The sequence below is a fragment of the Aquila chrysaetos genome, chromosome 25, assembly GCF_900496995.4.
Source record: "Aquila chrysaetos chrysaetos chromosome 25, bAquChr1.4, whole genome shotgun sequence".
NCBI classification, from domain to species: Eukaryota; Metazoa; Chordata; class Aves; order Accipitriformes; family Accipitridae; genus Aquila; species Aquila chrysaetos.
Window position 1 is genome coordinate 193,591 of NC_044028.1, and position 25,872 is coordinate 219,462.

At 38.7% G+C, this 25,872-nt stretch overlaps 1 protein-coding gene across 5 annotated transcripts in view; it reads right to left on the bottom strand.

Moving 5' to 3' along the window:
• The window catches only part of PDPK1 (3-phosphoinositide dependent protein kinase 1), a 36,747-nt gene extending 11,533 nt beyond the window's left edge, over positions 1–25,214 (bottom strand). The window contains exons 1-9 of one of the 5 annotated variants that reach the window (XM_041120191.1): positions 24,909–25,034; positions 17,045–17,110; positions 16,801–16,948; positions 10,587–10,856; positions 5,283–5,325; positions 4,945–5,082; positions 3,540–3,684; positions 970–1,067; positions 124–199 (exon numbers count right to left, since the gene is read on the bottom strand). In XM_041120191.1, the coding sequence (XP_040976125.1) occupies positions 124–199; positions 970–1,067; positions 3,540–3,684; positions 4,945–5,082; positions 5,283–5,325; positions 10,587–10,799 (713 nt within the window). In that variant the 5' untranslated portion in view covers positions 10,800–10,856; positions 16,801–16,948; positions 17,045–17,110; positions 24,909–25,034. Of the gene's footprint in view, positions 1–123; positions 200–969; positions 1,068–3,539; positions 3,685–4,944; positions 5,083–5,282; positions 5,326–10,586; positions 10,857–16,800; positions 16,949–17,044; positions 17,111–24,452; positions 24,473–24,908; positions 25,057–25,106 lie in introns of those variants that run through there. The other 4 variants (XM_041120192.1, XM_041120193.1, XM_030001284.2 and 1 more) reach the window with 4 other exon arrangements.
• Between the last annotated feature and the right edge of the window lie 658 nt (positions 25,215–25,872).

Sequence of the window (25,872 nt, forward strand, 5' to 3'; positions counted from 1 at the left end):
TACTCAAGCATCTTGTTTCTCTGAAATGCTAAGCTCACTGGCTTGCTTTATTTATCCCCTCCCCACCATTTGACAGTATCCTGACAGAGTCAGTAAAGTTCTGAGATACAAGAGAATCCTCACCTTTTACAGGCAGATTTCTCTGTCAGCAGTTCTGGAGAAACATACTGTGCTGTCCCTACAAATGAGTTTGCCCGTGCTGGTAAGAAAATGGAAAAAAATAAGCAAATACATACTGATGGAGAAGTCAACCTCCCCTTACCCCCCTGCCCCCACCCAACAAAAAATACCCCAAAGGCAATCTATTGCAATTTATGTAATGCTACAAAGAACTCACGGGAATTTCATTTCTCTACCTATCCACAAACCTACTTGCAAGAGACAAATCAATCTCAGTGATATCTATTTGGTTCAAGAAGCTAGGCATTTAGGCGCTTTGTTAGGTATAAAATCTACCAACACAAGCTTACTACATTCAAGTAAAAAATTAAGTTTATCAAATTCAGTTCAGCCTAGTGCTTTTTTTCAGGCATTGTTTGCAGCATCATTGATTCACAGGTTAATACTAAGCAACTAATGACACAAGAATTCTATAACCTTCACATTTGAGCAACTCTGATAATCACTGGGGTTAGATACATAAGCAGAGTAAAAACTTACTGTTTCAGCTGAGCCACAGTAACTATTTGTTTGTATTCTAGTCTTGCAGATGAAAAGTAATTTGAAGTAGTTTAACTTCCCACTATATTTGGTGATCTAGCTGGCTATACCACTACACCAAATATTACCTCTTCTGACATAATCTAAGCAGCGACAGTAAAAACTGTTTCAATATCTCTCAGTGGTTTTGTTAGATAAGAGGTAATGATATTTAAAGGTTAAAATTTGGTAAATACAACATATGTACATTTTCAAAGGGCCACTTGCTTTAGTTATCTGTGTCACATTATGAAGTAAATAATGGCATACCTTGTCTGCTATCTGCAGATAATACTTTTGCTGTTCCAAAGTCTGTTATCTGAATGTGCATATCTTCATTTAGCAAGATGTTCTCTGGCTTAAGGTCCCTGCAAAAGGCAGATTTTTATATTTAAGGAGCACACAAATTAAAGTTGCAAAACTGTCTAGTGACTTGCGTATATAATACTATCATAAATGATGCAGATATTCTATAAACATTGTTATGTCAACTTTCCTCTTAACTTGTACCTGTCAACATGCAGACTGCTAACAGATTTTGAAAAGCCCATTAACTAAATTTTTTCTAAAAACACCTGAAGTAACGAATAATCTCAAAACTAAGCTATTGTGCATCTCCCTTGTTCAACAAAAATGGAAAACAAACAAACAAACAGCAACAAGAAAACCAACAAAAAAACAACCCCAAAACCCAAAGAAACACAAACAAAAAACCCCCACCCTTCACTCCCAAGTCTTAACTTAAATAACATCTGACAGACTGGTATGGCAGTAAGAGCTTCTAGGCCTGTTTACTCAGCACAAAACTCCAGTTAGTCAAACAATGGCAACCCCCCAGCCCTAGCTTAATGTCCAGAACAGGTAAGAACTGTAAACCACCAAATGTTTACATTTGTCAGATACAAATCCATGTATAAACCGTATTTCAAATATGTGCGTACCATTTGTATGGACACTGCCTCTGATTCTAAATAAAACCAGACCTCACAGTATCACACACACACAATATATAGCAAAATAGAGTTAGATGTCAAGAGGTTCATTAGCAACAACATAAAAAATAGCCTTGGGTTACACTTATGATATTATTTACTTCGCAGCAAGTTTCCTCAGCTGACAAGAAAAGAGGACATACTTCACTCCTAAGAAGTATCTTCGGATGCTCATAAAGAAATCTAGAAGCATGGGAGTTGTTTTGGTTGACTGGTAAGAAAAATCAGCGCAAATTCAAAGCTGTTTCCATCAACCACTGTGCAGCATTATTTTCCTCAGATTACAGTCCCCTATTATTGAAAAGCATGGGTTGTGCAGTTGTACAGTTTAAAGTCTGTGGACTAGCACAGAGAGCAATTGGAATGAAGTGATTATGACACACAAGCCATAAAAATCCTGTTCATTTTCCTGTAACTATTCTCAGAGAGAAGTAGAAAGCACATGAATAGAATGGACCTTCTTAACAGTTCTGTGGTTTTTTTACATATACTGATATATGTATATATATTGTACTCTATACACACATACATATACAGTTTATATAATGTATCCTATACCTATATTAATATATTAATATTATATTATGGATCTAGGCTATAGCTATATATCTAGATATATAGAGAGATATATCTGTAGTAAGTTTTCCAGGGTAGCCTGGCATCTTAAAATGTTTCTATCTCATGTCATAGTTCTTAGGCAGCAGAAAATCCCAAGAGCTTTCAGGCACTGCTAGAGCTATGGACTTATATTTAAATAAACTTTATACTAAGTTCTCTAATTGCACAATTGCAGTGTCGTCTTTTGAGTTTCTCATAGTGGCCTCCATATGAAGACAAAAACTTAAAGCAGCTCTTTTATAATACAAGATTTCCAATATAGGCTTAGTAATACGGACAATCATGCTGCATTCATTTTATAAGCATTCTCCCAGTGTAACACATGGGCTATATAACCAAAGTGAAAATGGAACTTCTTGAACTTTTTTTCCCCCCTGTAGAAAATTTTACGCCTTTAGTACTCTCCACATCCAGCCCCCTTAGATTCTATTCCCAATTTCTTCAGAGAAAAGTATTAGGAAAACACTTTGTCCTTTTAGCAGTATTACTTTCAGTTATATTTATCAGAATCATAATCATCCAGCTTTTTCCCAACTAGCGTCTACTGTTCCATGAACAGCTGCTTCGGAACCTACAGACACAATAGATTTCTTACCCAAAAATAAGTTCTGCAGCTCAGATTTCTCACATTTACAGCTTTAATTTCTTTAATACACATGAATGACAAAACATGCTTATCCAGACAATATAATTGCATCAAGAACAACTGCAAAGGTCCTATTAAAAACTTTGCTAAATTTCACCATTTACCTAGCTATTGTTCAGCTTTGTGGAAACTGTTTACTCAGTAAAAACTGACATACATTAATTTTTACTTTTCTTGATGACATGTTGCACACTAATTCACACACCAGCAGAATTCTACTTTTGGTACATATCACCACAAAAAAAAAAAAAAAAGTAGTTAAACAAAAAGTCAGTTTCTGGTTTTAGACCAACTGATCAACCTTGAAAAAGACAAGCTTTTGGTAATGTTAATTGTAGGCCAAAAAGTCTTCTTACTTCTTCCGGCTAGAACAGCTGGTCTAATAACAGAGATTTGCTCTCCTCCTCCTAAAGTTTTCTGTTTAGCTCCCTATGTTAACAACAGTACTAATGCTAATGAAACGCTATTATGCTCTCATTAGCTTTCTACAAAATCCAGATTTGCTTTAGACTTCAAAAAAGAACATTTCTAGAAAAAACAGCTTGTGCAGAATCAAATGCATGTTGGTCTCAACTTCGTATTACCTGTGAATTATTCCTTTCCCATGCAAATACTCCAGGGCTGATACAATTTCAGCGGTATAAAACCTGGTACAGGTCTCATCAAATGAGCCAATTTTGCGTATATACTTTAGCAGCTCTCCATTTTTGGCATAGCTAAGTCCAAAATCTGAATGTTAAGTATAGTTAAGGTCTATCACTAAACCATTCTAAAACAAAAATCCCCACACCTCATTCCAAAGACAAGAATAATACTAAAAATACATGAACAACAGGGAAGAAGTGAAGTTGGTCAATCTGAAACTTTACATGGTAGCAACCCAAAACAACTTCTTAAATATATTAACAACCTAGGGGACAGGTCTCAATTTCTTAGCATAGCAAAGACTACATAAAGGGTTAAATTTGTAGTTTTTCCAGTTAGTCACCTGAATAATTAATTTAAACTGTATACATAACTGCTCTCGAAAAGAACTATTTATAGTCATAACTAGCATTCAGCCCAGGTTTAAAATTCCCCCATCATCTGGAAAGTTCCAAAGTCAGCCTAGTGTTCAATGAGCAAATGTGTACGTTACAAATGAGAGCCTCTAAGTTCTGTTAGTGCATGTGTGTACATATGTATGTACGTACACACACGTGATATAGAGCCTGTTAGCACTGCTAGCAGCCTTTGTGAAAAACACAACTACTTACTGACCCCAGAAACAGACTGATCTATCCTTTTACCCTTGGTACAGCCAATTCAAAGTGGGAAGTTTAGAAGGAAAGTCACATGATTAACACTTTCTTCACATGAATCAAAAAAAAAAGCCGACTGCAAACCAATGAGCTTTCCAGATGTAACTGCACTTTGCAATTACTGCTAGAGAGAGAACCTGGGAAATCGTGGCCCAAACAGAAGTTTCAGCTTTCTATCATTCAGATTATTCTGTAAGCACTTCTACATAAGAAAAATTTTAATAGATCTAATTGTTCAAATACAAAATAGTAGTAAATATAGCTGGCTAACCCTATTTTAAACACAGGAATCGTGGTGTTTTACTGTATATAATCAGAAATAAACCATTTCTAAAACATTTCTCATACACCCTCCAATTTTTTAATGTTTTTTTTAAATTATTTTAAACTTACATTGTTGCAAGTTGCCCTTCAGCATTTACCACATTGACAATATTTAAGTTATTGTTTTATTAATCTTTCGTGACCCACAAGTCACCCATTCTTCTCTCTCATGGGGCACACTCATTCTATTTGCTTAATTTCTATTAAAAACATTACTGCAAAAATTGCATTGCAAACATTAAGATATTTTAAATACCTCAAGTTATTTTCATCATTCCTGTTAGACAATGTTTCAAAGGAACCAAACCTGGTGATTGTTACTTTTAAGAAAATGTTACAGCAAGTTTTAAAACACAAAGGATACATAGCTTTTCATCATCCTGAAAGGTGAAGTAGAGTTTAACAAAAAAAGGGTGATCCAGGCGGGACATTACATCTCTCTCTCGTGTCACATATGGCACCTTGTTTTCTTTTATGATATGACGTTTTTCTAGAATTTTAACTTGATGAGAAAAAGACAGAGTGAAAATGGAGGAGGTACAACCAAATGAAGTCCATCTAAGTGATTTGTTTGGGGTTTTTTTTTTGTTAGATAAAATTATCATAAAACCACTAATTCTGTCTTTTGAACGGGTGTTTTGTAACAGGACTACATTGATATTGTATTTTTTAAAAGTTCATTTTGAAGGAGTCAATACTTACTGGCATATTCTCTAGAACTAGCCAATTCTCGAGCCAAGACAACCTGTTGTCAGAGGAGAGAAAATATATTGTAACCATTCATTAAAGACATACGCTAACATTGATCTTCCAGTAGGTATTTAGAATACTGATTGTCCAAAATAAGCTATCACAACTGCAATCAGCAAAATATTTAAGCTGTGTTCATATTATGCTGGCTTCAGCAAGACCACTGCAGAAATTCAGTTCAGCATAACAAAGCTTGTTTTGCTAAAAGACTTATACGTCTGACTGGGTAATCACCGATTTACTATTTTTATTTTTTTTTTCCAGAAAAATTCTGAAGATTGTAACATAAGTCAAAGTAAATTGCCAAATCTTCTTAAAGGTGAAAAAAGCAACAAGTGTGCTGAGGAGTATTAATAAAAATCTAACTGTCACAGTACGTTTTCTTAACATAAATGGCAAAGATTGAAAGACAAATTTTATCTGAAAGATCAAAAGTAAGAAGTGAGACAGAGCTTTCAACTATTTACAGTTGGTTAGGAAAAAGATTTAAAGAAAGGAAATGAGAGATTTCCAATTAGCAGAAGCAAGGGATAAATTTTAGGCAAGCAGTTCTACATTTTTAAAGAGAAAAGCTTTTGGAGGAACACAAATTAAAGCTTGCCCTCAAGAAAGAACTATAAAAGGCAACTTTTAAGACAATCTGAAAAGTCCTCTTGCATAAATCTGAGCAATGACTTTGTAACAACAGATGACTACAAGTTGTGTTTTTCTTATTTTAAGTTTATATCCATGCTACTACCTTGCTAGAATCTCAACATTATACTGCTTTTTTTTTTTTAATCACTGCACCAGACTTGCTTCTAATCCACTTCTCATTATATTCTAACCCCTTGCAAAATCAGTTATAACGGAGTACTCCAAAGTATTATTACGTACACCTGATACTAAATGTTATGCATTTAGGAAAAAGAACTTCTAAATAGGGCAGTTTTTCAGGTGAAAGAAGTGCATGCAGTTGTACTCTTTCAGTATTAGAAAACTGAAATCTCAGTTCAGTAGTAAAAGACACCTTTAATTTTCTAAAAAAAGTTCATCATCTACAAACACACTGAAGTTCACAGTATTTGATCAAGGAAAAATTCCACTAGAAAGAACCAGTCTGTTACAAGCTGCATCTCTGCCTAAGGAATTTTTGAGACCCTTCTGTGTACACAGGTAATGTTATTTAAAGCTGTGCAATCAAAAGAGAATATTCTTAACTTTTCTAATTTTTGCTGCCAGATTTCATGAATCAAGTCTACCAATAAAGCTACTGAAAGCAGGTCACTTTAAAAGTCAGTTGCTAAATAAATACCCAGGTATATAGTGCTAACTTTGTGCATTTTGGAAATTGATACTTCTACATTTTCGCAATTCCGTGCCATCAGTAAAACAAAAATCCAATAGGTAATCTTGCCTATATATACACACAGGGTCCATAGTCAGATGGCAGAAGTGATCAACTGACACAGGTGAAAATATATCTTGGCTAATAGCTCTCAAACCTGAATTAAGCCATATAGCTCCAAAGACTGACTCTCCTCCAGTCCTGCACAGTATCAATTTTTTTACCATTAGCTTTCAGATGTATTACCCACATACTTACATTGATATTGAGCAGCTGTGTTCAAAGTGCACAGGACTGAGTATTTTCCTCCTAGAATGAGTACCTGGGTACCTTCAAGTCCCTTCCTCACTGAACAAATCTGAGTACACCACATATCCTAAATATATCCTAATTTCCTCCTAACTAATAATCCACAAAAAAAAACCCAACAAAAAACAAACCAAAAACCCCAGTAAAATCACAAAAAAAAAAAAAAGAAAAAGAAAAAGAAAAAACCCACAGAGGTACATGTTAATACCATGTCTCTGCTATTAGGAGCCTGAATCTTATCCACACTATGGGAAGAAGTAATATCAATAAGGAATGTAAATTCTACAGAAAGGAATTAGACCTTAGACAGGTAGCTTAAAAAAAACCAAAAACACCAAAAAACCAACAAACTAACCAAAACCACCAAAACACAAACACAAAACCAAAAGCATTAACATAACATGTAAAAGTGTCAGTTGCAAATTCAGAAAACAGGAAGGCAAGAAATGTAGTTAAACATCTCAAACTGGAGGAAGGTGAGATAAGAGCAGAGAACCCTCAACACAGTCTACAAAGCAGAAATAATTGCCAACGTAATTGGCTGACATCATGGCCAATCCCAACTCTAAACTTGAACAAATACTTCAGACTGTCAGACATTATGTCTGCATTTAAGAACTGGTTTCGGTTAGACACTCACCCTTCCTTAAAGCTCCTCCTCTTTTTAAGAGAATGAAGCCTCATTTATAGGTGGAGACAAAACCAAGGAAGGGGGTGGGGTGGGAAATGTACCAGCAATATAGAAGGAGCTGAGCAGGACAACATGCTTACCCAAACATGAGAATTATAATTCTGCCACCACATAACAGGTATTATTCTGAGAAGAGCTTGAAGCTGTCTACATAGCAAGTAGATTTTCATTACTTTAAAAGAGCAGAGCAACAACTAGAAGGCCCTGCATTTGTGTATCTGTCAATATCAAGCATGGGTCCAACATGGGTCCAGTTAACAGCTGCAGAAGAAGGTCCCACAAAATTGCAGAATGCTCTGAAGAAAAATTCCCTGAGCTGAATCTGAAATACAGCACTGGCAGCAGGTAGAGTCTGTGGTAGTTTAATAAAGTCCAAGAAAACAGAATATATTATGACCCTGAGTAAATGATTTTTTTTTTTAATTATTTTTTTTTTAATCTGAAGCTGTCATTGGAGGCATGGTAATATAAAGGCCCATGCTTTTTGAGATGAACACTTTTCAGTCAGAATATTGGTGAAGATCTTGGGGAGTACAATCAGACCTCTGAATCTACAACCATGTTTAATAAGAACAAAGCATACGTTTTTAACAAGATGTTTTGATAAGAACGTGAAGGTGCATGCCCCACAGATCAAGAGCTCTGGTGTTGATACATCAGAGGGTTGTGCTGCCATCCAGAGGAACCTCAACAGACTGGAGAAATGGGCAGGCAGTAATCTCATGCAGTTCCCTTTTCTGAACTGCAAACTCCTCCTACCGGGGAGGAACAATCTCAAGAACCAGTATATGCTGGGGGCTGATGGGCTGGAAAGCAGCTTTGCAGAAAAGGACCTAGGCAGTAGATGAGTCAGCAATGTGCCCTTGTCACAAAGGTGGCTGCATTGGCAGGAATGTTGCCAGTATGCTGATGGAGGTGATCCTTCCCCTCTATTTAGCACTGGGACGATCACACCTGGAGTACTGTGTCCTGTTCTGGGCTCCCCAGTAAAACAGAGTGAAGAATCTCTCATTTGAGGAAAGGCTGAGAGAGATGGGATTGTTCAGCCTACAGAAGAAAAGGCACAGAGGAAACCTCACCAATGTATATAAATATCCGAAGGGGAAGTGTAAAGAAGATGGAGTCAGGCTCTTTTCAGCAGTGGGCCAAACTGAAACACAGGAGGTTCCATTTGAACATCAGGAAACGCTTTTTTACTGTGAGGGTGACCAAGCACTGGCACAGGTTGCCCAGGGAGGTTGTGGAATCTCCATCCTTGGAGATACTCAAAAGCTGTCCAGATGCAGTCCTGGCCAACTGGCTCTAGGTGGTCCTGCTTGAGCAGGGGTTGGATGAGCTCACCTCCAGAGGTCCCTTGCAACCTCAGTCCTTCTGTGATTCTGTAAGAGCAGCAAGCAAGTTTCCTTCTTGAAGGATGCAGTCTATAGGCTGAAGGCTACAGTCATTATTCCGAGCTTAATGTTTTTAAATTAAAAAAATTCAGCTGCTGAAGACAGGACTGGACATTACTTTTTAAAAATAATAATAAGCAAGTACTGTTAAGTCCCCTCCAGCAACAGTTTGTAACCTGTTCAGTGGCCATGGAAAGAGCATAAGCAAGCACCTCCTGTGGAACATTATGAAAGGCATCCCTAAAACTATTGATCAGTTTCTAAAGTCATAGCACTGCAATAATGGACCAGAACTGCTAAGGTTGACAAAGGAGGTGACAGGTGGGAAGAACTAACTCCCGAACATGCTCTCTCTAGCACTATCCGAGGCCCAGATGATTATGGTAACTGAAATTTTTCTTGTAAAACTCAAAAGAATAAGGCTACGTATGGATTAACATTTTCACAGTATTCAGTCTCTCTCCTGCTGCCCACCTAAATGCATTTAGTCCCTAGACTTGGGACCAAAAAAACATCTTCCAGTGAACAGGTAGCAGAATGCTGGAACAGAAGTTTATTCAAAGTCTGGGCTAGGCCCTATGAATTTCTCTGTTTACAAGGAACATGGTGCTAACTTTCAGAGACCACAACCAGAAATTAAAAGTGTCTCACTGAAGCAGAGTATTCTGCTATACCCAAGAGGCAACAACTCTGCTGCATTCTTTAGGGAAACTTGCAAGTTGCAAACTATGTATTTAAGTGCAAATTACTCCTGATGACTACTAGAGGCCTGCTTCCTAAAGACCACAGTAGATCGTATAGGAAGAACCAGAAAAACCCAACATTTAGAGATCAACAACCAAAAGGTATATACAATAAATGACAAGTGAAAGATGTGAAAAACATACAGAAATACTACTTATTGTCTTACAATGGGGCAACTACAAAAGCATCAAATGGAAGTATTAATTGCTTCATGGGTTCTTTAAGATAACACTTAAGTGATTCATTCTTGTGCAAGGCCATGGATGTGAGAAGTAAGTTAGAAAGAATCCATTTAAGGCTACTAAATACAGAGACACTAACTGTGGCTCATGAAGTCGAGGGCCATGACACTAGAGGCTGAGAAAGAATATTGGAAAAGTGTCACTGTTCTTACTTTCTTCCCTAAGCATCTGCCAGTAGCTCCTGCCACAGACAGGACATTGCACAGAAGTTCTTACCATGACAAACTCCTAGCCCAGTTCCAATCTTTTATATCATAAAATTTTAACATAAGCCATTATGCTATCAAACTTAAATTAGAAAGCAATGCCTCCTAAAAATCCAAGTATCAAGTCATCAGGATGTAATGGAACTTCTGATGAGTTTAAAAGGTACTTGAAAAATCAGCACCCGTATTTAGTTCCACACTTAATTTTAATAGTTAAACCGCTATGTCCCACTCATTTACTCTTCAAGCTGTTCTCTCCAGATTTAAGTCTCAGCAATATTACTTGCACAACAAACTTTGAAGTTTATCTAAGACACTTGGCACTTGTTACAAAAAGTAAAGTTACCGTTGAAAAAGATCCTTCACCCAGAATTTTCCCAAATTTGAAGTCATCGGGTCGTTTCTTTCGAGGCTGTGGAGGCTGCTGTCCTGTATGTTGCTGCAAGGAGTTTGAACTAGATCTTGATTCAGCAGCAGTGCCCTCCATGTTAGATCCCTGTCTGCTGCCACAGGTGGAAATGACAGATGGAGTGCTGGAATCTGCTTGGTTCCTCACCATTGATGGGGATGAACAGGAGCACAACACCACGCTAGACTGGATTGGAACAGCATCATACTGAAAAGAGAAATGAAACCATACCTTCAAACCACACGCATCTGCACTTTATTTCTATAGAAGCATCAGATAAAGTCCTATTTGAAAGGGTTACCATTAAAATGTCTTTAGGAGGGAATGTTAGTATTTATTTTGGAAATGGCAGCTCTTAATTTAACAACTCTGTTTTAGGTCATGCTGCACACACATGTATAGCCATAAGTCAAAAGTCTGGACACTTTAAATTCAAGAATGCTTTTTTCCAAACTCAAAAAAAATGCTCCCTAACACCAAGGTATCAAATTTCATGGTATATTCTCCTATGAATAACATGATCTTTAAACTTTATTTTGTGCTTAGAGACTGAGCCATCCGTCCAATCTTAACAAGTAGTAGTTTCCCTGAAACTTAAAGAATTATCCAGTTATGCAGTGAACACCTATATTCACAAGTAACATTAGTTTAGAGATCCAAGTTACAATGAACTGTAAATGAAAAAGTAAAGCAAGAAAACTTTAATGGAGACAAAGGATACATTCCTACATTTTTACTTGGAAATTCACTTTCTCCAGCAGTATTTCTCTTTAATACACATTGGAAAAGGACAGGAAGAAAAGAGAAAAAAACATACAAAAGACAGATCAGCTGGAGGGTTTAATAATCAGCAATATCTAATACTTTTTTGAAGAATGCTCTGGTCCATGACCTTTTAAAACAAGGGAGATTACACTATTTAAATTGCACATATGGTCACTTAAAGAGATCCCAATTCCAGAACAAAGAACCAGATATAGCCCAGAAAACAGCAAGTACAAGAAGATACACTCCAAATACTGATTCTTATAATATACAAAGCAAATCATCATTTGGTATCCTTTTATCAATTTTTCCAAGTAAGAGCAAAGAAACTTGTCAAGCTGCTTTCTCTCCCTGTTGGCAATATACCTCCATTAGTCTGTCAGGTGTCTGCTCTAAATGTTTTACTTTGAAGTGGCCAGAAAACACAGACAATAGGAGAGCTCTGCTGAACTACTTCTGATAATAAAAAATGAAATGGTATGCAAACAGAGGGAATATTTAAGAAAATTAACACCATGCCTGAACATTATTTTTTCATCTCAGTGTTCTAACATACATGCAGCAGAATGAACCTATGACTTAAGGAAAATCTCCTAACCTCAAAACAGATGTATTGTACAACCCTGACCTAGTCTGTAACATACCTCATGTTGATATTCAAATAAACATTACTTCTGACAAAAATAATTTTTTACCTCATGAATTTCAATTTGATTCAGAACAATTTTCTGCATTTCTATCAGAAACCACTTTAAAGGGGAATTGGACTTGCATTCAACCATGCATATGGGCTTAAAGCACCTAGGTCCCCAATTAGCAATTGCTCACTTGGCCGTGCTCTATGCAGTAGGGAAAAGCAGCCTTTATTTACTGCTAAAGTTCTTTCAAAACTAAGATACAATTCAGAAATACACTTTACTTACACATTTAGTGGCATTACAGAACAACGTGACACCAACATATTTCTAAGCATGCAAACGTATACTTTCGAAATTGAAGGTAACAAGGTCAAAAAAAGTACAGCTAAACACTCCATTTTCTCCACTCTCCATAATTCATGTATAAATATCAATTTCCACAAGATTGAAAATTAACTATTATTAAGCAACTACTCTAAACAATATCTTCCAAGAAGCATAAGGGAAGATTCCCTTTCCAGTCTGAGTGCAGCCTACTTGCCCCAGGATCTCTATTGCTCCTTAGGGCTTTTTCCAAGAACTATGACTACACCAATAGTGCAGCAAAACAAGAACAGGTAACACCTTCTATTAGACCTTTGTCTGAGCTTTGTGATACAGCAGAGACTGATGAGGAATCTGCCTATAATGATAGCCATTTGCTACATTTTGTACAGCTTTTGTGAGGACAGAAGGGGGGTGAGCCTGGGGGAAGACTTGGGAGACAGATGGGAGAATTTTGCTTTTTGAAAAGTTCACTAACTCCCTGAAGGAGCAGTATATACCCCTACTCAGAATCAGTTATGCAGCATTCTTCCCTTTGAAGAGGAGAAACTATATTGATGCTATTATGAAAACAGCACATACACACTGAAGTATTATGTGTGCTGTAGGTCACAGTTCCTTTTACACCTTCCATGCAGATATTTTAGCTTCCCCAGACTAGTTATTGTCCCTAACATTCTCATAGCCCAGCTGAATCACCTTTCCTTCAGACAGCTATGCAAACAGCAGCCTGTATAAAGATACATAGCAGCTAGAATTAAAAAAAGCTTGTACTCTTTCTTATCAAGAGGGCAGCAAGGCTGACACAAGCATGACTGCTCAACAACCTAAGTGATGCCAATATAAGAAATATCCCATTAATTGAAATATAGTAAATAAAAACCACATGCACACAGACTAAGTATCAGGATTTAAATGACAAACTGGTGGTTCCAGTCAGGCTATTCTAGAGCAACTGAGGGTTTACAGGTAAATAAAGCAGCAACACTACAGGGGATCTGATTAGATTCTGCAGCTAGCAAGATCACCTTAAAAAAACAAACAAACAAGAAAAAAAACACACCACAAAAGCACCAGATAGCACTGATAAAAAGGGGGAAAAAGGTGTTGGACCCAGTGTATTTCCTTGCACAGTATCTGAAACTAAGTCACAATGAATATCAAGTACAGAAAAGTCCTAAGGGAAGAAGAGACAGGAGTAAAGGACTTTGTAGGAAGAGATCGTTATTTCCAGCCAAGGTATAACGTCAGTTAGTCCCCTGACTTTCTCAAAGGAAAGTCAAGATTAAGAACAAGAAAGACAGAGGAAGATGCAATAGATTTAAAGTATCAGTTACCTAAGAAATGACAGAACTATGCAACTAGGTGTGTTGCACCTCAAGATTTATAGCGAAGGTCACTCCTACACTTGTCTTTCCACACTCCACATTCTTGTATAGTATTTTGTGTCCTGTACTATTTACCTCCTCAGTTTTATTTTGAATGACTCCAAAAAACACGTCTGCAGAGACTATACATGTTTCTACATATATGTCTTCACATACACCAGAGACAGGATACAGGCTAGTTCATCCAGTTTAACCTTGTATAGCCACTCTTGCAAAAATCAGGTTTAAGATTCTGCTTCTGCTAGATACAGACTTTTTTAGTGAGATATGAAGTCAATCACTGAAGAATTCAAAAACCTTCTAAACTGCATCTGCAGTTCTCAGAAGCGTGAGGATGCTCTCCTTCCAGCAATTACTAACATTTCTCAGCTGGCAAACCAGTGAAAGCACAGACCCTCACATAGTGACAACACACTTACCTACTGCACATCATGGATCACCATGGACCACACTGGTAACCACTAATCTAATCATTCTACCTCTGCTTTTAAAAAACTAGTCTCTAACACTACCTACTTTACCAAGCTCTTCAGGATGCTGTTTCTAATTTACTTCCATATACAAATTGTTTCCTTCTTAGTGCAACATACTGTGAGTTTGAAAACCCTAGTAAGGAAGAAAATAACAAATCTTCTGAAGGTTAAGTGGAATTATAGATCAACAGACATATCAAAATCTTCATTAACTAATTTTCACTAAATCACTAGAAACAGGCTTCCTTTTATTTACATGCCATATGAAATCAGTCCTTATATTGTTCTTTTCCCCTCTTGCCTGCAAACAGTAGAAATAAACCTTAAGAGAAGAAAACTTGAATCAGTGCAATAAGCCCATTAGATATCACTACATTTTTCCTTTTATACTTTCCTCACTCCCCTTTGTCTGAAAAGCCAGTCACAGGCAAAGCTCCCAGCTATCTAAAAGGACCTATACTTTTTGGAATCCTTTTTGCAATTCAGCATTTTGACAACAGCACTACCACCACAACTTTTAATATACCTAAGCACATCGTATGCATCAAACAAATACCACACTGCTCTAAAGCAAGTACAACCACAACAACTGTATCTCTACTAGCTTTTTCCCACTGCAAAATCTGCAACACTGCTTTGCTGATACAGTTCTACAGTATTGCAAGTATGCTGATACAGTATTGCAAAAAATACTTGTAGAGACTGGGCCTTCTGAAGCTTCCAGTATCTTTTACTTCTACCCTAACTGACATGATACTGAACCCTGAAGATGACTGAGAATATATTTGCTATTACTGAAACTCTACTACCAAGATCTCATTTCTGTTACGAAGAAAATCAGTGAACATGGTCCTAACCTAACACTTGCCTGATAACACTGAGTCTGCTGACTGTATTACTAACTGCTGACTGTATTACTGAATCTCTAGCTTCATTAAGACATAGGGCAGACACAATCAGAAAAGCTCTTCCATCCACCTACCTATAAGGCCAATTTTTTTGGAAGCATACCTTGCTAACAGAGAGTATTATTTACACAAAGCAACACGAGGTCTACACCTCAACTGGTATATTTGTTTTGATTATAAACAATGCTGATGAGACTGCATAAGCCAGAACATTGGCACAACCCTCTTATGAATGTTTTTTAATGGTAAAATGCATCACAGGTCTACTAAATGAAATAATGCAGATAGATATCCATAAAACATTTGACTTGGCATTATATAATGTCTGAAATACAGACTACTGTCGAGGAAGACGAATATAGGACACGTTTTAAGTAAAACTGGTTAAATTCTTAAACAACTTCTAATTAATAGTCATCCCCAAAGAAGGATCTCTTCCAGTTCACAACTGAATTGACTCTTAAACCAAAAAGGTTGAAATAAAAAGAATAACTGCATAAATTTAAAGACTGGGGCGGGGGGGGAAGCCACACACCATTTGGCAAAAAAGTATATCTCTTACTCAAAGCAATCCACAGCTTTTGGTAAATTAGACAAACAGTGAGACTTTATTTTTGTTTCTACCAAAACACTACTACAAATTAAAATATGGTCCAAGAACTTAGGCATAACAGTGGGAAACAAGTGGACAAAGAACTTAAGCTAGTCCATACCTGAATATACAGAACTAAAAAGCATCAAATAGGAGAAGCAAAGCCTTACTGCCACTAGTACTGTGCAAACATTAAGGAGAAAACCAAAACAAACCAGTTTCAGGAGAAAATCAAGACACTGAACTCCTGGAAAAACATCTAATCACCTGACTAGATTAAGCTCCTGAAATCTGTGTTCATTAAAGGATCTGACTCTTTTAACCTTGCGGTATCAGAGAACACAGAACTCCGAAAATTATGATTGCCTGCAATTCAACACAAGTCTTACTGGATATAAGAATTACTGCATGGTGTATGTCCTAAGTGCTAAGACTAAATTATGATAAGAATTTCACAGACCATCATGAAGATAAATCAATACAAACATGTATGTCCTACATCAGCAAAGTCTGCTTAAGAAATGATAGTATTCAGAAAGCAACATAGCAGCCCTCTAGGATATCTATGAATTAACCTTTTCACTTGCAAATGGAATTTGAGAGGCTTTCAAAACAGATACTACATGATACAGTATAAGATACCCTCCCAGCATGTCACAGTATCCAACCACAGCTTTTACATCTCTGCCAAACATAGCCCATTGATACAGAAACAGAAAGATCTTCCAAAATCTATGAATCTAAGATTCAATGTCCGAATTAATATACTTGTCTTCAAGTAAAAATATGGAGTCCATCTATTTATGTGTGCTATTAAGGAGGAATAAAGGCCTTTATTCCACATTGAAAGAAGGTAATTGCTTTCATTGGACAGGTGTTTTGTAGTTTTAGAGACAAAGCTGACCTGCTACTATTTATCAATACTGACATTCTGCTAAAGACAGTTTAAGATAGATAGGCTTGACCTGAGAGGCTTTATAAATTATTTTGATATTGTCATACAAGCCAAAAATTCTGAAATTGAAATTTATTTTGTATTGCTTATAACTTAAACATTGATAACCTGGGGTCTCCTAAGGATTTATCTGAAAAATGCAAAGGGAACAAATTAACATCTAGGCAGTTATATTTAATATATTCTTTTCATGGCACACTGGTGTTTCAGAGGGTTGACAAAGATGCAGCAACTGCATCTGACACACATCTTGTATCTGTAAAAGAGCATAAGAAAGGGCAATTAACAGATATTATGCACAGCTTTCCCATTGGCCTCCTCCCCCCTCATATCCCACAATGAAAATGTTTACCTTCTCCAGGTTCTTCAATACCTATTTGTGACAGCCTCCACTTCAAAGGCTAGAGTGCGGTACACCCTGGAAGTTCCAGCATATTCCAAAAGAAAAAAAGCAACTCATCAGGTCATATACTAAGATGGGCCTGAATATATGTCCTCAAACTATTCCTCATAGTACCTAAAAAGAGAATGCAGGCAAAAGCAGGGTAGCTCAGCTACAAGAAACATAAGATACAAAGAAACACTGATTCAGAATAACAAAATCCAACTAAAAGCCTCACCTTCCAGGGCAGAGAGCACAGCACAGGTGGCACTTCCCATTACATACCAATCCCATCCAGGAGTGGTTTGCAGGAAGCATAATGACTATCACATGATCCCTGTCAATATTCAACACCAGTTTCCCTTTCATAAACTGTGTACTCTGCTACATCAAAGCAACTGCTGTGAATGAAGGCAACCCAGAAAAATAATAGATGGTGTGCTTTCATAAACTGCAGTAAACATCAATTCTCATACCTTATATGCTCATGTCTACTTATGCTCTGGACTTCTGTCTAAAAATGGACTGCCAGACTTTCTGCTAAGTGACCAACAGCATCCCCTTTCTATTAACCAGTTGTACATATGTGTGTATACAGGGAGAAACAATATACTGAATAATTTATGAAACTCCGTTGCATGCCACTTTCCATTTATATATGCTTAGAAGTTTGTCAGATAATTTAAAGAATTTAATAATACATCTATTTGTCAACATTATTATTACCTTTAAGGAATTGAAATATTTGCCTAAAGAAAGAGAGAAAATCCATTCATATGCCTTAAAAAGTGTCAACAGATGCTGCCAGACTGTCTCATCATTATAACATAAAATCAAGTATGTAATGGACAAGACAAAACTCAGATTAAGCCGAGCCTCAGCAGTACTCCTGAATGCATTACACAACTAGTAAACTGTTCACTCACCTAACAGCTTAACTTTGACACTCAAATACATACAGCCATATTAAAAAAAATAACACACCATAGTAATTGGGAGGTATTTAAAAATATGTACTCTGCTCACACTTTCAGCTTGACAGAATATTACATATCTCCCCAGTCAAGAAGGAATACCACTACACTGCAACAGTAAGGAAACCAGACTTGGAAGTATGCTTTCAGATTCTGAAATCTGAGGAAAAAAGTGCCAGAGGTTTTAAAGAACCACACTCAACATTCATTCATTGAAAAGAAGGAATATATTAAAAAAAATACAATTGTAACTGAACACTACATTGGCAAATACCTAGTCTTCTCTGGGATGAAAACATTAAGTCATACTTTAATGACTTATCTCTGTGCAGCAGAGTGCAAAACATAGCATTAAAAAACCTGGTTAAAAAAAAATCTGATCAAAAGGGGTGGTATTAAGGCATTTGTAAAAAAAACCTCCTGTTTTTAGGTACTATACAAAGCAGTTAATTAAACAAGCTGGTTAATCTTCAACATATCACAAGTGAAGTTTATATTGAAATGACAGATCTTGTTCAACCTTTCATAAGGCAGATAATTCAAATGTCTAACACAAAATCATAACAAATAAAAGCAACAGGCATTTCTAAGAACAAACACTTCTCTCCAAAAAGCAAACAAGGCACTTATTAAAAACTGTACTAGGTTACAAAGATGCCAAAGATATTTTCCCAGGACAACAGGATGTTATTTTTCTACAGAGAAGTTCTCTGAAGATCATAGTAAACCATTTTCTTCAAACTGCAGTAAACAAACCCTACTCCAAGTATTAGTTATTTGTACATATTAAAAAAGCATTAACATCAAACATTAATCTTCTGTAGCACAGTGGTTTGCGTTTTGCTGTCTAGAGCTGCATCAGCACTCTTTCAAACCTCATCGTCAAATGGTATGCAAAGATTACTGTAGAGAACTTAAGATCTAGTTCATAACCCAACAAATTGCCCATCAACTCCACATGTCTTGAAGAAACTGACCATTACAGTCAGCAAAACGGTCTGAAGCCAAACAATTTGTCAAAAATCTATACTTTGATCAAGGTTCAAATATGGTTGCTGATTACAAGATTTAAAAGAGCAGATTGAAATCTCATATTTCAATTATAAAAGCTATTTTAACACAACTTGGTTTTGCAAAAAAGTCATACATCTATGTGGAGTGAAATTTTTTGATCTCAAAAGTTGCTACATGAAAAATCTGTTGCTTAATAGACCATTTTTATGAATAAACCATGCAAGTTTCAAAAGCCTTCAGTCGTATAAAAGGAGGACTTTGTTGTTGTTTGAACAGGCTGCCATGCTAACTGATATAAAGAAGTCTAGGTTCTGATCCACCAAAACAACTATGCTCACCTTCATGTGCAGTGTCATTTGAAACCTCTCAAATGCTGGAAGGTAAGCATTCATTGAAGCACTGCATAAAACTGTCCCGTCCCCCCCCCCAAAAAAAAATATCTCTTAAAGTATCTTGATAGAAATGACCATCATTTAAAAGAAAAGAAAGACTTCTTTAAAAATAATGTCCTGGTAATACATTTCAAGAATAAAGATTGTGTTAATGGAAGAGGAAAGCTTGGAGTAGATAACCCTTCAAAGACACTATTCTACCTAAACTGGCTGGGACCTTTGCAATAGTGGGAAACAAAAGTATGAAAAGAACTCAAGTTAATGTAGTCTGCTTGATATGTTAACAGTCCTAATACAATTTAAAGAGAAATTACAGTAATATGAAGGTAATGTTGAAAATACTTGTAATAAATCATCATGAGATACAGTTATTATTTCAGAGGAAATTTATATAAAGCCCTGGCTAAGCCTGACATAATGCCATGCTCTAATAACCTGTGAGAAACTGATCAGTAAGATAGTTTTTTTCAGGGACTTTTCTTTGTAATACTGTAAGGCACAAGCAGGTTGTTAAAAAAGACTCTAGTATCTAGCTGGCAGTTGTTTGCCTCATGTTCAAAATCAATTTTGGTAGATACAAGTCCTACCTTCAAAACATAATCAAGAAGATTAACTTTGAAGAAGAATCAAAATTAATTGTCCCTTCTTCTTAAGCTTTCTGGATATACATCTTCACAAAGTTCATGGTATACAAAGAAGTGTTTTAGAGTTTGGGGAGACACACTGTATTGTTCATATAAAATAATCTCAAAACACTAGAAACAAAGCTCAGCTCTGACACTCCACCACCTTCATAACTGAACTGATCACCTACCACCAGTTCCTTACTTTCTGCAATAAACCTACAACACAGTTTATCCATAATGAGTAATTAGGAAATCAGATTCATGTTATATCAGCAAAAATAGAACCAATAGGCTCAAGGATTTGGAAGCACAGAGAACACAACACCTCTACATTGTTAGATTGTTTTGATTCTTCATTTAGCAAATAAAGGTATTTTATACACATGACTGATTTTGTTTCTATAGAAATTAATTTCTCACATACAGAGCAATGTTGACCCAAACATTTTAGTTGATGCAAATGCCTTTTTCTAAATTTGACAACCTTACGCATAGGGTGGTATGTCCTGCCACTAACTTCCAGGATTCTAATTCCAAATTCAGGTAGGGATTAAAGCTAATGAAGATTTGTAAGAACCTGCATATCGGCCAGTTACCCTCTAACCTCCTCTACTGCTAAGCAAAGCACGTAAGTCCCAAGCACCCTCAGGGGCAGACTATTTAAGGCCTCTTTCCACCACCTTCTTCCCCCCACCCCAAGCCTCAAAACAGATCAGAAACAGGAAACCACAAAAATCTCTAAGAACCTAAAGTCAGCCTATGGCCCAAATAGCTATATATGTAAACAAGCCATTGAGAATTCATTTCACACAAACAGATCCAGGGTAGCTCACAAGAAAACAAAAGCCATCTGTAATCGCAATAGTCTAGATCACATTCTACACCATCAATTATCTCATGAAGCACACCAATATTAAGAGGTGTTGCGCCGCATGGATGGGGGCTCATGCTAACAAACACAAAAGGACTTCCTATACTACGCTCCTTGCTAGCAATTCTAGGAGGTAAAGAGAACAGCTTGGGGTGAAGAGCAGAGAAGCAGCCACACAGAGGTGGCAGCAATGTGCAAAGGTTGGACAGCACAGTCAAGAACTGTAAATTAGATTCTTGCAGGATTACTAAAAAACTAAACATCAAATGTAACACTTTCTTTTCAGAAGAGTGTGCTAAGCAAGTTAATCCTTGCAACTTTTCACCATAAAGAGTTATAGAATATTGGCCAGGTGAAGTATTTACAGCTTGTGTTTTAAAGCAGAAAGCAAGTCTCAACTTCAATATTTAGTCACACAACAAACCAGTCATTTCCTACAGCACTGTTGAGTAGAATCCATAAGGTGTGAAAAATAAGGTTCTAGACTGAACAACTAACTTTGTATATGTTGTGTTCAGCCCTTTCATACGCTTTAGTTAGACCTTAGTAACTTTCCACAAGCTTACCTGCAAATAAGACATCAGAAAGGGAAGTGGGGAGGGAAAAAAATTAGCTCCTTCCCCTTTTTTGCTTCTTTATTGCATATACATAATCTAACTTGGCCACCTGCAAAAAAGTTTTCCCATTTGAAATACCAGAAACAATAATTCCTTGGCTTCATACAAATTCTTCAGGAAGTTCCAATATGAGGAACTTGGAGAAGGATTTTATCTTTCAAACATAGTATTTTCTGAATTAAGTTTTTATCTTTCTATATTAAAAAGTAATTTCTCACTCGCATATTTTCTGATGCAATAAATGTGCTAGTTCTACAGCAATACACAGCTTTTCTAGAAAAAAAAATTTAGTTAAAATACAAGTTTACTGTTAAAAAACAGGGTTTACTAAAATATTTCACCTCTTCATGTATCAAACCTATTTTTATTACTTTGCCAGTTTATTACTTTTTTCAGTCTAACAAAGTGACTGTGCCTTGGTTTCATGCCTTCTGTACCAAAATTCCTGCAAGTACTTCAATAGTCAGCACCCCTTTCCAAGCTTTTCCTGCAATGCTGGCTTCCAACTGATCCACTTTAGGGAAGTAAAATGAGCCTGAGTCTACAGGGTGTCTTATAATGTCCAGCTACAGCAATCTACTTATAGAGTTTCAAGAGCTATATGAAACAGACATTACTTCTAGCACTGTAAGTAACAGACCAGTAACCCAAAGAATAATTTGCTTTTAAAAAAAAAAAAAAGCCTAACCACACAGTGGATTCATTGTTTAGTTGAACATCACTATTATATCCAGATTATTCTCTGGATTGTCTCCTTTCCGCTAGCTACCAGCACTTCCTATGTTAGAAATATGAATGCATATAGAATTGCTCCTCTTAAGCTTCTTCCATTTTTTCACCTTTGAGCACCTTCTCAACATCTGTATCTTTTACTGTTTTCTATTCCTGCAGCCTGCTTCAGTAAAAGATTTACAGAAAACTTATCTCCGTTAAAAGCCTATGCACGAGTGATAAAGACTAGTCACAGCCTTACGCTGAAAACCCAAGAGAAGAGAATATTAAGTAGACAGGTATGTAGGGAAAACCCATCAAGCCTGTCTGAAAGTTTTATAGCTACAAATAACTACAAACAGAACTCTTACCATAGCCTAGTCTAATTCCTAGCATAGATGCAGAACTTACTCTATTAAGAAACCAGTTCTTTGAAAAGTGTAGTTTATATTAGTTCCGGGGGTGGGGAAGCTAGCAGTTTTGTTCAGACATACCTGTGACCATAGGTTTTATCAGGTCAGAAACACTGGTGGAATCTAATAATCACTAGAGCAGCTGATCCTTCCAGTGAAGATGTTGCTGAAAATGAAGATGTAAATAACCATTCTTCCAGACTCTTCATTTTGAGAGGAAGAGCACTTCTTGATATGAGACCCAATATGCTTATAATGAAGGCCTTAACAGCAAATAATTAAGACCATACTGACACCTAAAACTAAAGCAGCACTAAAGTTGTTTCCTTCTTAAAAGTGCAATTCTCTCCTTGGTACCACACCTTCAGAAAATAGTAGAACGTTTTAGGAATTGTCTCCACATACATGAATACAAAAATTAACTGTTTTGGCAGAGGAATGCTGGAATATTCCTTTCAAAGCTGTGCTCTATTCCTCACCCCCCCCCCCCCCCCCCGTCTTTTGCGTTCATAGTAAAATAATCACAGAAGTTATTAATATCATTAATTCCACCATACAAACATTAACAGTAACTTGCTCAGAGTCTCAGAAATACTGAATTTCCCATATTTGATATAACCTGAATTACAAAAAGGTTAGCTGAATTAAGCCACCTCTGTCTGCTACTGCCAGTCAATACGCTCCCCTGACCAGAGAAATATTAAACAGGATGGAAGAGAAGGAATTAAAAATAAGTTACCCTGAAAAAATACTTTAGTTTTAACAAAAACGGTTGTCAGCTTTGCTCTTCATTCATTCTCTCTCTGTATGTTTCTCTTACAGGCAGGGACCTAAATCATATATAGAAAACAAACAGCAATGGAAGTATTTTGGAGAGAAAAACCTGGAAAGCAAGGCAACAAGCAAGGACAGAAGCATAAAAGGAAGCATACTCCCTGTTTAAAAGAGTCCAAGCAAACAGAAGTCATCTCTGATGCTGAGAAGCCGCCATATGGAGCTCTATCAAGTGGCAGAAAAGCAAAACTAATTCCTTTAACAATGAAACATTACTTTATTTCATAATCCTCAATGCAGTACTCCATGTCCTCCCCTGTAGGGCTATTCCACATAATAATTCTCATCTTCAGACAACAAATATGATTATGTGCAACACTCTGATGAAACAAGCACTGAGCAGGAAGAGGAGAGCACACTGAAACAGGACTTCAAGCATCAACGCAGTTATGCCAGTCTCCACACAGAAGACCCTCCTTAGCCAATTCCAACCCATGAAAAAGTTTTAAGCGCTACAGAGTGGAGCTTGGCAGCTTGCAACTGACAGAAAGAACACGAGACCCAAAAGCACAGCAGCATGCACACAAGGATAAGGAACATATCGCTGCCAGTTAATTACACTAACATCAATGAAAGCTAGCAGTTATTTTTGTAAAAAACACTCTTTCGATGCAGGAATTTCTGCACTAACTAAACTGTATAATCTACAACGTAAACTACGATTTACCATTACCAGTTCTGTGTGTCAGCTACAACTCCATCCTACATTAGTCAGTGCTCACAAAACGTTAGAGTTTTACGCCGTCGGACTCACGTAAACAACCGTGTTTGAAACGGCGTCCCACTGGACCCTCACGACCTTCCTCACGCGTTTGCACCCACTACAAGAAAAATCCCTTACAGAGTGACAGGTGGCTGCCCCAGGGCAACAACGCCGGCTCTCCCGCTGGTAGACGGCCCGGCAAAGCCACGCCAACGCCCCGTACCCGGAACCAAGAACGAAGCTCCGCGAGAGGCCGCGGGGCGGCTTCTCCAGCCTCGGCCCCAGCCTCGCTTCCTCCCGCAGAGGGGCCGAGCTCGGGGCGCCCGCCGCCGCGCTCGCTCGCCTCAGGGCCCCGCCGGCGACCGGGGCGGGAGCGGGGCCCTCCCGCGCCAGGCCCACGGCGACCGAGGAGGCGGAACGAGGACCGGGAGCAGCAGCGCCGAGGCCGGCCCCACGGAGGGCAGGGCTTTGCCCGGTCGCCGTCCCTGTCCGAGCGGGCGGCAGGCGGCGGGGCCGCCCGCGAAGTCCCACCGCGACCCCGCCGCCGGGCGGTGCGTAGGGCACGGCTGGCCACCCCCTCACGGGCCGGCCCCGGCGCCCGGGCCTACTCCTCTCCCCCGGCGCACCGCCAGCAGTCCCGGGAGGCCGCAGCACCGTGCACCGCAAATCCCGGACTCACCAGGTGGCTGCTGGTGCTGGCCATGGGCCCCGCCCGGCCAGCGCGGCCCGCGCTCCGGTCGCCCTTTAAGATCCCAGCGCACGGCGGCCGAGCCCGAGCCAATGGGGCGCCCGCATCCTCCGCCCGTGACGTCACCCACAACAATCCCCCCCCTCCCCTCCGCCGCGGGCAGGACTTCCGCGCGGTCCGCTCGCTCATTGGTGCTGCCGTCTGCTACTCGCGTGCGAGGCCGGGCGGAGCGCCCCCCCATCAGCCTCCGCGTCCCTAGCCAAGGTGAGCATGCGTGGTGGTGGGGCTGACGCTGTCGGCTGCAGTTCCTGTCGGGAGGCCTGCGCAGGGTGAGGGCGGAAGGCGGCACGCAGCCTGGCAGCGCGGCCGCCCCGGCCTCCGCCTCACGCTCGCATCCGGGTTCGTGCCACGACGCAAGAGTGCTGTGGGAGCGACGACGTGGTGACGTCAGGAGCGGGCGGGAGATGCCGGGGCGGTGCCTCGCTGTTGGCTGCGCAGGCGGTGGCGGCCGGCGCCTGCCCGCGCGAAGGTGCGCTGAGAGCGCCGAGTCCTCATAAATGCGTGTTTCAGTACAGATGTTCGCTCCTAAAAATCTGCCTTCTCTGGGAAAAATACACCTTCCCTGTGCCCCTTGGGTATGAATTCACCGGTTCTGACGCGCAGTTTTCATTCCAAGGCTTTCCTCTGCAGCCTGGGAACCGAACCATTTTTACCCCTAGTAACAAACGTTCTTTCAGGTAGGTGTGCAGAAGGGATGGTCTCGCCCGCCTGCGCTCACCAGCACGGGAAGAGTTTCCTCCCGGGAGCCGGCCGGAGCTGATGCCAACCACCAGCAGGGCCACAGGCGTGCTGGGAGGGATGGGCTGCTTGCGCACTACACTCTGTAGCAAACAAGTTGCGTTTGTCAAGGGATCGTTGAATTGTGAGGGATTTCTCAAAAGGATGATGCAGGAAA